At 42.5% G+C, this 13,423-nt stretch overlaps 1 protein-coding gene across 1 annotated transcript in view; it reads left to right on the plus strand.

Moving 5' to 3' along the window:
• The window catches only part of MALRD1 (MAM and LDL receptor class A domain containing 1), a 2,679,189-nt gene that overhangs the window by 663,155 nt on the left and 2,002,611 nt on the right, over window positions 1-13,423 (plus strand). Inside the window, exon 16 of the mRNA XM_078663745.1 lies at window positions 11,295-11,454. Coding sequence (XP_078519871.1) covers window positions 11,295-11,454 — 160 coding nt within the window. The remainder of the gene's footprint in view (window positions 1-11,294; window positions 11,455-13,423) is intronic.

Here is a 13,423-nt window from a genome sequence, read left to right on the forward strand (position 1 = left end):
GAAATTTCACGTTTTTGTGCATGTAAGCCCGCCGCAATTTATGGTTTTGCGATACCTATTGATTTTGTGCTCTCACATTTTTGCTCACTCTTGTTTATCTTTCCTTGCCTACTGAGTACACCAATATCCTCGTGCCCTCTGCCTTTCCTCAGCTCTTTGAAGTGGTGGTTTCTCCTACCTTTCTTTCTGAAGCTCTATGGCGGCCAACATGGGCTTGCCGCAGCCTGCTAAAGATTCAAAGGAGTCGAAAGCTTCTCTTAAGAGGCTCAAACAAGTATCTCCTACACCTGATTTATCTTCAAAAGATGCTAACTCCACTTTAGAGACTATTTTGACGCGTCTCAATGATGTCCATGACATTGCGCAATCTACCAAAACTAATACAGATTTACTACAGGTGGAGGTATCAGCCATCAGGAATGATTTTAAGGCTCTATCCATTCGTGTTTCTGCCACTGAGATACGTGTTAGCGGCGCAGAGGATTGTATACACAAGCAATCTAAAACTCTTTCCCAATTAGAGCGCTCAATGGCGGCATTGCGGAGGGATCTCACTGAGCAGGAGGACCGTAATCGCAGATCCAACCTGCGCATTTTTGGCCTTCCTGAAGATGCCGAGAAAGGTGCTCCGTCTATGATTGACTTCTTATACCAATGGTTGCCTTCTACTCTGCAAATTTCTTTTCAAAGAGACTTTGAGCTGGAACGCGCACATCGTGTTCCCTCTTTTCGCTCTAAATCTGCTACGCAACCAAGGGCTATCATTTTTAAGCCGCTGCGTCATCAGCACACAGAACAAATTTTGGCTCATATGCGGAGGATTAAAGTTGTTTCTTGGGAAGGCCACCGTATTTCAATTTCTCAAGACTTTGCCAGAGACACAGTGATAAGGAGGAAAGGCTTTCTCAATCTTCGGAAGCGTCTTTCGGAGTTGCATATCCCATTTTCCTTCTCGGGCCCTTCCAAATTTCGCATTACCTTTAAAGGTCGCTCCAGAATCTTCGACGAACCTGCTGATTTGGCCTCTTTTTTGGATAATCAGATGGAACTACAGATGGAGCTTCAAATGGAGGATCCGCTTGTTCATGGTGCTTCTGGCACCTGATGTGACTCTTCTGCCTTACTTGATTTTTTCTTGTTTCCGGGTCTATTGAGCTTACCTTTTTAGACCTGCGTGCTCCATGGTTGTTGGTTCGTCAATGGCTTTCTTTCGTGACTGGTGTTGTCAGTCAAGTTTTTGGATGGTGTTTTTCCTTCATTTTGGTGTTGTCTCCTTTCCATCTCTATGATGGTGTCAGTTGGCGCATTAAGCTTTTCTAATTGTCGTCTTTTTCCCATCAGTATAGTTGTGCCTTTTCGTTTCTTATCGGTTTTCCTTCACCTTGATGTTGTTTTTTCGCTTTGGTAGTGTTCTTCTTTCTTCCTTATGGGTTGTTCCTCTTGTCTTCGTTTCCTCCATCCTTATTGTTATATTTGGCATATCTCATGTTTATCTCCTTGTTCCACTCTGTAGTACTCGTCTGTTTTGGTTTCTTCTCTTCCCCCGTCCGTGGTTGCGTAGTCTCGTCTCTCACCTGATTTGTATTTGGTTCTTCCGTTTTGTGTGGTCGTTCTACTTGTATGTCTTCCGTCTGATTGACTTCAACGTGTTTTGCGTTGTTTCGTATTCTGGTACCAGTCTGGTCGTGGGTTTATTATTATCTATTATCGATAGTGGTGTTTACCTGCGCCTCACATGTTACAGTTACTGTATTTTGCATTTATTTATATGCTTCTTAGTTATTGTCTTACTGATTAGAATGCTGTACCAATATTACTGGCTTTTCTATTTAAGACTGAGATAGTGGATTTCGTTTCTACTATATCTTTAGCATATTTCTGTATCATATATGGTTGGATTATTTTTTCATTGTTCCTTCCTGTTTACTTTAGCTAACTATCACGAAGTTTATATACCTTATGCATGGTGATTACTTGCTTATAAGTACTTTTGCATATTTATTATATATATAGTTTTGATCTATATTTACATTGCTATTTTTACTATTTGTTCTGCCTCATAACTACTTAATATCTTCTTTTATCGGTGCTAGTTCCTTGTAAGCTGTGTACTTTTCTTTTACTTTATGATGTGATATTTTCTTTTTATTGCACTCTTTAGTTTCCTGTTATCCCACTTTCTATTACTATGCACTCCACATGTTCCTGCATTCTCGTATCAAATTGTTATAACAAGGTTTCCATATTTAAGGACGGTTGACTAATTGTTTATCTTGGATTTTTTCCATAGTCTTCTTCATTACAGTATAGTTCCTTGTATTCCTCTATCATGGTGCATTATTACTTGGTCTATTAGCCACTTTTTAGTGCCTTTCTCTATCTTATCTCATTTATCTCTTTATACTGCACCCTGTTATCTTTTCGTGAAGTTTGGTTTTCTTCTACTCTCTCTTTCCTGCTATTTATACTGATGGTTTCACCTTTGCTCTATCTACTTTTCGTTTTCTTTACTGATATTTTGGTTGTTTCTTTCTTTATAATCAGCTATTTCTATGACTAAGTGTTGTTATTACATTTATTATATTAGATGTCTACTTTATATGCTACATGTATAGTAACTTGATATATGCGTATTCAATTTCTAGATTTCCGTATTGACTTGTTTTTCTTGTACTATACTAGTATTATTTTATATTTTAGATGCTCCTTTCTCCTAATTGAGTATTCTCAGTTCTGGACTGTTTTGGGGTTCTTGATATCGTATGTGATCAGTCCTCGTGACGGTCCCTTTGCTTGCCTTCCCACGTTCCCCCTAGTATGAATTTGGTCTCTTTCAGACCTCCCCTGCTGGTTCTTCTCTTTCTTCTTTTTTCTCCTCTCTTGTCTTTTTTCTCTTTCCGGATTTCCTCCATGGACTCTCCCTCTTTGACGTTAATGGTTGATGTGTGCATGCTTGTCTTCGTGTTGGTTGCTTTTTGTTTTTCATCTATGGATTATGTTATCTTTTTTTATTTATGTCTATGTCAGGTTTGAATGTGCTGTCCCTTAATGTTAAGGGTTTAAATCATCCTGTGAAAAGGTCAAAACTCTTAGATTATTGCAAATCTCTCTCTTCAGATCTTGTCCTTTTTCAAGAAACAAAGGTCTCTACCAGAGAGGCGATATTCCTGAAGAAGGACTGGGTTTCAGACGTTGGTTGTTCCGATGCTTGTGGCAAACGAAATGGGGTCATTACTTTAATTTAAAAAAATTCAGGTTTATCCATGATCTCGTCTGATCACGATACTGAAGGTCGTTGGCTATTAACTAAATTGTCTGATGGTAATGCCGATCTTTATGTTATGAACATTTACGCCCCTAACAAGGATGATCCGTCCTTTTGGAAAACGGTTACCAAAAAATTGAATGATACACCTCATTCTGGAAATCTTATTGTTGGTGGGGATTTTAATCTACCAATGGATCCCATTCTCGATAGGAATTCAGCTTTTCACTTTCGACCTCCAAAATCCCATAAACAAATGCTTAACATGTGTTCCATAACTCATCTTCAGGATGTATGGCGTCTTCACAATCCCACTGGTAGTGATTTTTCCTTCTTCTCTTCACCTCATTCCACTTTTTCTCGTATTGATTATTTATTGGTTCACTCCTCTCTTGTTTCGTCTTCCTCCTCTCCGCTTATTCACCCTATTTTGATTTCTGATCATGCCGCGGTAACTTTTACATTGTCGTCCTTTGCTCCTAAGTCAAGAGCTCGCTCTTGGAGATTAAATACAGAAATTTTGCATGATACTGCTCAGATCGAGGAGTTCTCTAGTGCAATTGAAACCTTTTTCCTTGAGAATGAAGGGTCAGTCTCTTCCCCAATTGTCCTCTGGGATTCGTTTAAATGTACTTTCCGTGGCCAGGTTATTAAATGTATGTCAAGAAGGAATGCCGCTATTAAAAAAGAACTTACAGATCTGGAGACTGAAATAAAACAGTTGGAATCTACCTTTCGACATACTAGGGATACATCTTGCCTACTGTCCATTAAGCAATTAAAATACACATACAATACTATAGTTACCAAAAGAGCACATATTGGGGTTCAGGCTCAGAAATCCAAACGGCTACTGTTAAAAAATCGAGCTGGGAAGATTCTCGCGGCTACATTAAAATTTCAGGATTCTTCCTTTAAGTCCTCTCAAATCTCTTCTATTGCTGATCATCTTGGTTCTAAAAAATTTCAGACTGAGGAAATTCTGGAGGTCTTTCGTGACTTCTACAATAAGTTATACACCCCTTCTAATCAGGCCTCTTTTGAGCAGTGTCAGGACTTCTTGAAATCTGTCCCGGTGCAGTCTGTTTCCGTGGAGGATAGCATCACCCTGAATGGTCCAATTACTCCTGAAGAAATTATTGCCGCAATTAAAGCTACTCGATCTGGGAAGGCTCCGGGGCCTGATGGCTACCCTATTCTATTTTACAAGACTTTTCTTCCTGTGATTGTTCCCAAGCTTCAATCTGTCTTTGACACTTTTATTAAGGATGGGTCTGTTTCTGGCACAGCGGCTGACGCTACCATTGTAGTGATTCCAAAAGAGGGAAAGGATCATTCTGATCCCAAAAACTTCCGTCCTATTTCCCTTCTTAATATGGAAGCTAAGATTTTTGCTACAATTTTGGCCAAGAGATTGGAATCCTTCATTCCTAAACTGGTACACCCCTCTCAAACTGGTTTCGTAAAGGGCCGTCTTGCGCGGGATAATATACGTACTTTTTGTCATATTCTCGGATCCGCTAAACGTTCTCATCTCCCTGCCGCAGCCATAGCTCTTGATGCTGAAAAGGCTTTTGACAAGGTTTCTTGGCCCTTTCTTCGTGCTGTCTTGTCTGCACATAATCTTGGTGACTCCTTTATTAATATGGTCATGTCCCTATATTCTCAACCTAGAGCTAACATCAGAGTCAACGGTGCTACTTCATCCTTTTTTAATCTTCGTCAAGGGACCCGACAGGGCTGCCCTTTATCTCCACTTTTGTTTTTATTGTCCATCGACCCTCTCCTTAGATTGATTGAGCTACACCCAGACATTAAAGGTTTTTCTTTTGGTCCTCATCGTGTTAAAACTGCTGCGTATGCGGATGATGTCCTTATTTTCTCGAATGATATTGCCTTGGCTATTCCTGCTATCTCGGACACGATTTCCCTTTTTTCCAAGGTTTCAGGGTACACCTTAAATAAGGACAAGACGGAGATGTTTCCCTTGAATGCCTACTGCTTTTCTACGCATATGGGCTCTGCTGGTTTTAAATGGCAGTCTAAGCAATTAAAATACTTGGGTATCTATTTTTGCTCTACTCTATCGGCTACAATTACCTATAATGAAACCCAGACTATTCTTAAAATACGGCGTCTTTTGGACACATGGTCTCCGAAACACATTTCCTGGTGGGGTCGCCTGCAGACCCTTAAAATGATGATTACACCTATTATTAATTTTGTATCCTCTATGCTCCCGGTTAAGCTTTCGGACTCCTTCTTTCATGAAATTGATGTTCTGACTTCTAAATTTTTATGGAATGATAAACGGGCTAGAATGGCATATAAATTCTTGCGGAAGCATTGTGATATGGGGGGTTGTAATTTTCCGGATTGGGAAAAATACCAAACTGCCTTTTTGGCGTCTCAAGGAGCTCTATGGTTCTCTTTTCCCCCTCAACATGTGCCTTCTTGGCTGTTAATAGAACAAGAATTGGCTTCCCCTTTACCGACTGCTTCCTTCTGCACTGCATCTACCTTGTCCATCCCATTCTCCCGATCTATTATTTTAGATACTCTTGCTGCGGTCCGGAAGGTGGACAAGAAGGTGGCGATTCCAATCCACAAATCTAGGTGGTCGTCTATTTGGCGGAATTCTAAAATTAAAATTAATATTGATCCTTCTCTGATATCTTATTGGGCTACTAAAGGGATCTCCCTTGTTAAACACTTTTATGGTTCTGATAATCAGCCACTACCTTTCTCCTCCTTAGCTCAACAGTATTCTTTAACTAATTTTGATTTTTATACTTTTCTCAAAATCAAAGTAGCACTTGCTAAGGTGCGTCTTCTTCCTACTTCTCCTACGATTACTCTTTTTCAAATTTGGATTAAAACTGGTCATGTGGCCTCTAAAATCTATAAATTTTTATCAACGGTTTCATTACCCACTCATACGGTTGCCCAACAAAAGTGGTTACACCATTTTGATCACAGTCTTACTGACCATATTTCTTCAGACACCTGGCAGTTGATTGGCAAACTTTCTCTTCGCAATAAAATCGCCCCATCGTTAACGCAATCTAAATTTTTCTCTGTCAACCTTCTGCATTGGACTCCTGTCCGCTTACATTCGCTCAATCTCAAAGATGATAACCTATGCTGGAGCTGTGGGTTAATGACAGGTGACTTTCCGCATATGTTTTTTGAATGCTCCCTCCTCCAACCCTTTTGGGACCTCATTCACAAACACCTCATGCTTATCTTTGGTATTAGGTTCACACTCTCATTCCCATTAATTCTATTAGGTCCATTAGCTGCCCCAGTCCCTCTCCCCTTGGAACCCATGGAATTACAACTCTTGGACCTCCTATTGACCATTGCAGTGAAAGTAATTCTTATGGACTGGAAATCATTCTCCTCTGTTTCTTATCATACTTGGTGGGCTTGGGTTTCCTTTTTACGAAGTGCTCATACCTCGGTTGACCATGCTCACCTTTCTCCATCTATTGCTAGTGGGGTTTGGACTGCTCTAGACAATTACATGGAGTTGTCCTCAAAGGGGTTGGTTGAACAGTATCCCTTTGATTTGTCTGGTTGAATGGCGTCTTGTTTGTAGGGTTAGTTTGTTGGAAATCCTTCTCTCTTTCTTTCTTTCCTTCTTCTCTGTCTTTAATCTATTCTTCTATCCTTTTTCACTCTTTTTTTTTTCTCTTTCTTTCTTCTTTCTTTGCTCTTTTCCTCGCTCCCCATGATTATACCAATTGTTAGTGATACTCTTATGGGTGGACTCTGCCTTAGTCACTGCATTTATCTTATCTAATTCTTTTTGCTGTTTTATGGCAGACTACTTTTATCTATTGAATGTATTTGATATGATTCATTTTTGATTGTCCGCTCCTGATGACTATTTATCTGCTATTAATTGTATCACTATTACTTACGATCTGTACTTTCATTTCCCTCTTTATACCAATAAAATTCTTTTGAAATAAAAAAAAAAACTCTAAGTTATTGGGGTTACAATATGAACCCCTACTGTGGGGGCTCACAAGTATTCATGGTTTTTCTCACATTCCGTCTGGTCCCGAAGCAGTTGGCGACCATCTCCGTTTAAACAGATGGGCAATAATAGCAGAGATTTAAAAATCAAAATAAAGAGTTATATGAGTTAAGTCGGTAGATATATTTGCTATATATCCGACCAATAGAATGACCAGGATGAGTACTCCATTTTATCAGAGTGACGCTCAGTTTTCCATTTTGCACTCTCTGCTAAAACATAAACAATCCTTGCTATTGACACCATCAAACATTGCAGGTAATGTTTACGAATACATTTTAAATATGTTTTCAGTTTTTGCCGGGCATGTTTGGTTGGCTTGAATTTGTGAGCAACAAACAAAGCGCACGGGGGATGTCTCTGTTGGAGAACCGAATTATCAGACAGGAAAGAAGCAGCTAGAAGCTTGAAAGCAGAGTTTATGGTAGAAAATTCCAAAGTAATGGACAGATTAATTTTCTAGCAATGTCGATGACAAATCTTTCTTCCTTAAATGTAGAGAAATACACATTGTTTCACAACAGAAATTCGAATGTCTTGTGTTGAAAGAAGAAAAGTGGGCCAGGTATACTGCGTCATTATTGAATTATGTTTAGGCTTAACATCCATGACACTTGGACCATTCATGCCAAACGTTCCCTTTCTTTACCTTCTTTAGGGAGCTTCCTTCAACCATTGGCTTCTTTTGCTCTGGCTCCTCGAGCGATTGGGATGAAACCTTGCCAATCACATCTTACCTACAGTAGTATTTAAGTCTCTCCATTCTTTTCGATTATCTGTTGGAGAGTTTCATTCTCCACAATAATGAATATAACCCGTCATTTTACGCATTGTTTTCGTCAGTTCATGTTCCTAAATGTACCCACCTTTCAATAGTGACTTCATAGATTTTTTCTTAATATAACTGGTTAGGTGGCCCATGTTGGAGCTCGTAAGTATTTAGAATCTGTTTTGACCAGGATTTTGGACGATACTCTTTTCCTTTAAAAATCCTTTTTGGATAAATTGTTGTTATTGCATTTTAGTCACAAGGTGGACAGATTATTGCTCCAACATAATTAATATACAATTGTTCCAGTGCATTTTCTGTACAGAGAGAAAAATCTGTAGAAGACATTATTATGGCATGTGTTGGACTTGGGCCTTAGGGCAGGTTCACCCCTAATCTTTTTGCTTTTATTTGTGACCCTGTGTAGTGACTTTTGGGTCTTGGCGCACTTTTTCCCTGTGTCCCAGAGTGAAAGTGCGTGCGTGTAGTATGGCTGGCCTGCCCTCCCATAGGAATGCCTGGGGAATGTGTGTGTCCCTGGTAGTTCCTGATGTGTGGGGAGTGCAGGCACGAGTTTGGTATGTGTGAACTCGTGAGAGCGAATGCTGCAAGATGGTGTCTGCTGTATGTGTGCAGTGAGGGTGCTGGAGCGTGATTGGCTGGAGCTGGCTGGCATGCCAGGCTCCAGGAACTCTGGATGGGTCTGCCCGGTGGTGAGTGTGAGATCAGCATGAGTGATGTGTGGGAGGAGTAGATCTGTGTCCTGGATGGGCTGGGTTTTTCCCCACACAATGCTGGCTCCGCCCCCCTGTGGTTCGTCTAACGACCCCAGCCTCCCCAGTGAATGAAAGGGGTGGTTGGGCCATCAAGGGTACTCCCAAGCCAGCTGCAACTGGTTTCCCCCACCCTGCACCCTGAAGACAAAGGAATTTATGGTATAAAAATGGGGCTGTGTCCCCACAGAAGTTGTTCTACTTTTGGATCCTTGCCAGAGGGGGCTGTTGCTGCTGCTGGGGCCAGGAGGACCGCCACTTGGCTTGTCTCCCTGCCTGGAGACCCAGTGTGCTGGCTCTGGCCCTGCCTTGCCCCCCTGCCTGCCTCCAGACCCTGCTGGAGCCTTTGCTTTGCTCTTAGCGCTTGGGAGCGCTTATTTGCCTGCTAGCGCTGTGGAGCGCTTTTCCTTTTGCTCATAGCGCTTAGGAGCGCTTTATTTACGAGCCGGTGCCCACCCGGCATTGGACCCGTCTTGCCGACTTTTGGCAGAGCGAGTGCCTACCTCGCTTTATATTTTAATTAGGAGGCCGGTGCCCACCCGGCATTGCCCCGTTTCATGTAATTTGAGCGGCTGCCCACGCCGCATTTGCCCGCGAAATTACCGCCGCAGCCCGGAGCCGAGGAGAAGCCGAGGGAACCACCGCTGACGTCACCCGGAGAGCCGCGCTGTGATTGGTTACAGCTGCCGGAGGCTCGCCGGGTGACTCACGACGTGATTGGCTGCCTGCCAGAGAAGCAGGAAGCAGCCTGCCGAGGCTCCCGAGGGAGAAGGGAAGCCCCGCCAGCGAGGCCCCGAGGAAGAGGAGACCGAGGTGAGTGCAGGGACCCGGTGCAGAGACCCAGGGGCAGGGTCTCCGGGTTCTTCGAGCGGCCCCAGTGGCAGAGGGCCGCTCCCACGTGTGCTGCATTTCTTTGTTGGAGCCAAGAGGCTCCGGGGGCACCACTTCCTTCCGAGTCCACGAAGGGCTCCAACGACGCCCGCATTGTTGATTTAGGAGCCCCAAGGCTCCTGGGGGCATTCTCTTTATTTAGAGCCCGAGAGGCTCAGCGGCGCCAAAGTGATTTAGCGAGCCCTGAGAGGCTCGAGCGACAATTCATAATTACGAGTCCAGAGAAGGCTCACAGCGCCCACATTGGTTTTAGAGCCCCAGAGAGGCTCTTGGGCACCATTTTGTTGTTTTAGAGCGCTGAAGCTCTTAAGGGCCATTCCATTTGATTCAGAGCCCAGAGAGAGGCTCTTGGGGGGACACAGGCAGTTGGTCAGAGCCCCATGGCTCCCACGCTGTGTTGCCCTCCCCACCAGTGTTCTTGAGCCCACGTGGCTCCAACGTTTGCCTACCTGCTATTTACAACTGTCCAGCACTTAGTGGACAGTTGCCACATTTAGGCTTTGTGTTTTGGCTGGCTCCGCAGCCTTCCCTGACATTGGATTCAGGGCATTTCAGCCCTTGCGAGGCCAGTTGGCCTGAGGGACAGTTCTAGTATTGTGCTACATGCACCCTGCGCAATTTATGATTTACTTACTGATGTGATTTCTGCGCAAATGTTCTACCTGCACCTCTGAATGTGTTTTACTACCTCATATGCCATGTTTTTTATGTTTTTATTCCCCTTTGCTAAAAGTGACCTGCTTAGAGGAATGTTTATTTACCTTTGCTAAAAGTGGTCTGCTTAGGTAATTCTTTATGTTTTTATTCCCCTTTGCTAAAAGTGACCTGCTTAGAGGAATGTTGATGGTTTATTGCCTTTGCTAAATGTGACTTGCCTAGGTGATTATTTTAGGTTTCCTTCCCTTTGCTAAATGTGACTTGCTTAGGTGATGGGTTTTCCTTCCATAGGTCCTGATGATAAGGTCCTAGTTCCCTGCGTGATTTCCCTACAGTGTTTAGGGTGGCGTAGGAGGTATTTACCCTTTACCAGTAGTTACTGGTTGTGTGCTACATGTAACTATTTTGTGCGCGACATTCATTATATGTTTATGTGCTAAGTGTTATACCTACAAGTATTATTTCTAAAAAGTTCATACCCCTGACAGTGGTCCAGGTGGCCCTGTCCTGTACATAATCCCTTGTAAATCTTGCCCGTGCCTGTTGGCACATTGTAAAGTGTGTGTGTTATCTAATGTGTTTTTATTATTATAATACAAAGGCTATTTTTGATATAACCTTGTGTGGAGTTTCCTTTGTGGTGGGCCTAGGGTGTTGTCGCTGGGGTGCGTGCGCAAACGCTTTACACATCGCCTCCGAGATTAGCCTAACTGCTCGCGCCACGTTACCTAGAGGGTGAGCGGGGGTTATCTTGGTGTGTGACTCCCTTGCTCTGACTTGGAAGTGGTGGTCTCTGACTGACGTTGGCGCAAGCCTTGGCCAGCCAGAGATCCCGTTTCTAACAGCATGGTAGGCACGTCCACCGTATAAATGCCTTTTTATTTGATTTTACAGTGATGGATTTTTGCAGTTTTGAAAATGGAGCCCTGTGTGAATGGTATCAACCAGCAACAACTTCCTTTGCTACGGACAATACATTCCAATGGGGCCTTGGACAAGGTGTGAACAGTTACCCCGGTGAAGAGAAATACAGACCATCAAAAGACCACACGTTGTAAGTGTCCTTTTTTTGACCATTACAGCTGCACATATTCATGTTATTTGATCCACAGTGTCAACGCTCACCGCATGATGTGATGAACCAGTGAGTGTCTATCAGAAACTGAATTATTACTTGGGTATGGTGATCACCCACCTCGAGGAATTACAGTGACTTGCCAGAGTGATCCCTGAAGTCACTAAATTACCTTAAGCTCAATTACCTGGCAGTTATCCCATAGAGCATACTGGCTTAACTTTTAGGGCACTGTATAAAGTGTGTATGCCGCACCAAAACAGTAATAAAATTAAAATAACAAATTATAAAAATTGCGATATCAATAAATGCTGTATAAACAAAATTACATCAAAACAACTAAAATCAAATAAGTAAAATAGAAGAGATTAATTTTTATAGTTTTAATTTCAAATTAACAATAATAATCTATAGAAGAGGTAGACTTGACTGTGGCACATATCAGGCTGGCTGCAATGGAGTGCATATCAGATACCCAAAGTGGGTTCATCCTGGTCAGTGACTTGGCATTCTAACTTAGGGGCATATTTACAAGGGCTTTATCTCTGCTTTTTTAGCTTAAAAAGCAAAAAAACGGCGATAAAACTTTCGCCCTATTTACAAGAGGGTGCTAACATGCATAATCGCATGTTAGCACCCTTTTTCCCAACGCCTCTCTTTGCATCTCTAATGAGATGCAAAGTGGGCGTCACTGAGAGTACCCCTGATGGACTACCTTGCAAATATTGCTGATGTTCACATCGCAATATTTACAAGGCTGCCCCAGCATTTTAGCACACGTTAGTTTTTGTAGAAATACGCTGTTTTCTACAAAACCTAACGTCTGCTAAAATGCAGACTTACCTATCCCTAACACTGGGGTGAATTATGCTGATACAAGCCTGTGGAAAACAGCCATGTTCCCTGCAAAACGGCAATAACCTCGCTATCTCTGGAATTTTTATTGCCCTGGAGAAACACGTTTTTATTAACGTGCTAGCAGGGCGATAAATTCCCAAGATAGCCTGCGATAACAAAATTATTGCTAGGCACGGCCAGCGATAATTATCGCTGGCCGTTGATAATCTGCCCCTTAATAATTTTTATGGACCTCACAATCATGAAGCTGTGCCCAAGCAAGGTACATCAAAATCAAACACTTTAGCCTCCAGGTCCCCTGACAGCTCTGGGGCTCTTGAAAGTCCACACATTTTGTAAGTCTGAACCTTTCATGGTTTCGGAAGCAGCTCCTTAGCATCACTTGAGTCTTTCAAGACCTGAGGGACAGCAATTATGGGCCAGGACTCCCTTCAGCAGAGACCACCAGTTATGTCCAGTACGTATTATTCACACACGAGGTCAGCCAACAGACCCTTGGAATTCCCATCTTTGTCCTGGTTGAAAGAGGGCTGTGCGCACAGCCAGATGTGAAGTCAGGGAAATTATCAATCCTCTCCTCTGTGGTCACTCAAAACCAGTTCAAAGGGTAGCTCCCCTACCTCTGGGTTTGGCTCCATCCAGGTTTGGTGGGACAAAGGTTTGCCTTCTCCAGGTCTCACATTAGCATTTACTTATGAAAGGGCAGGTTGTTTCACAAGTTAATGAAGTTCTTGAGTCCACTCTATTGGTCTTTATGCAAGGAGAATAAAAACACCTCCAACACAAAGGGCCTTTTCCTGCTCTGACAGTAGTTTTCACACCTCATCACGGTGAAGTACTAACTGGCAACTACTAGAGAAATGGAGAATGTAGCCTATATGAGTTTTGGACAGGGAAAATGTAACGGTTGGTAAGTTACCTTCCTTAAATATTTATTAAAAATGAAGTGGATTTTTAATAAATGGAAAAAATGGCTTTTGAATGACATCTGTATCTGTTGCCTTTCAAATGTTACAATTTAACGATTATAATCAACACTTGGACATTTTCTAGGATTCAGCTACATCCCTGCCAGAGAAAATAGCTTCTA

Source organism: Lissotriton helveticus, chromosome 10, assembly GCF_964261635.1.
Source record: "Lissotriton helveticus chromosome 10, aLisHel1.1, whole genome shotgun sequence".
In the NCBI taxonomy this organism is placed as follows: domain Eukaryota; kingdom Metazoa; phylum Chordata; class Amphibia; order Caudata; family Salamandridae; genus Lissotriton; species Lissotriton helveticus.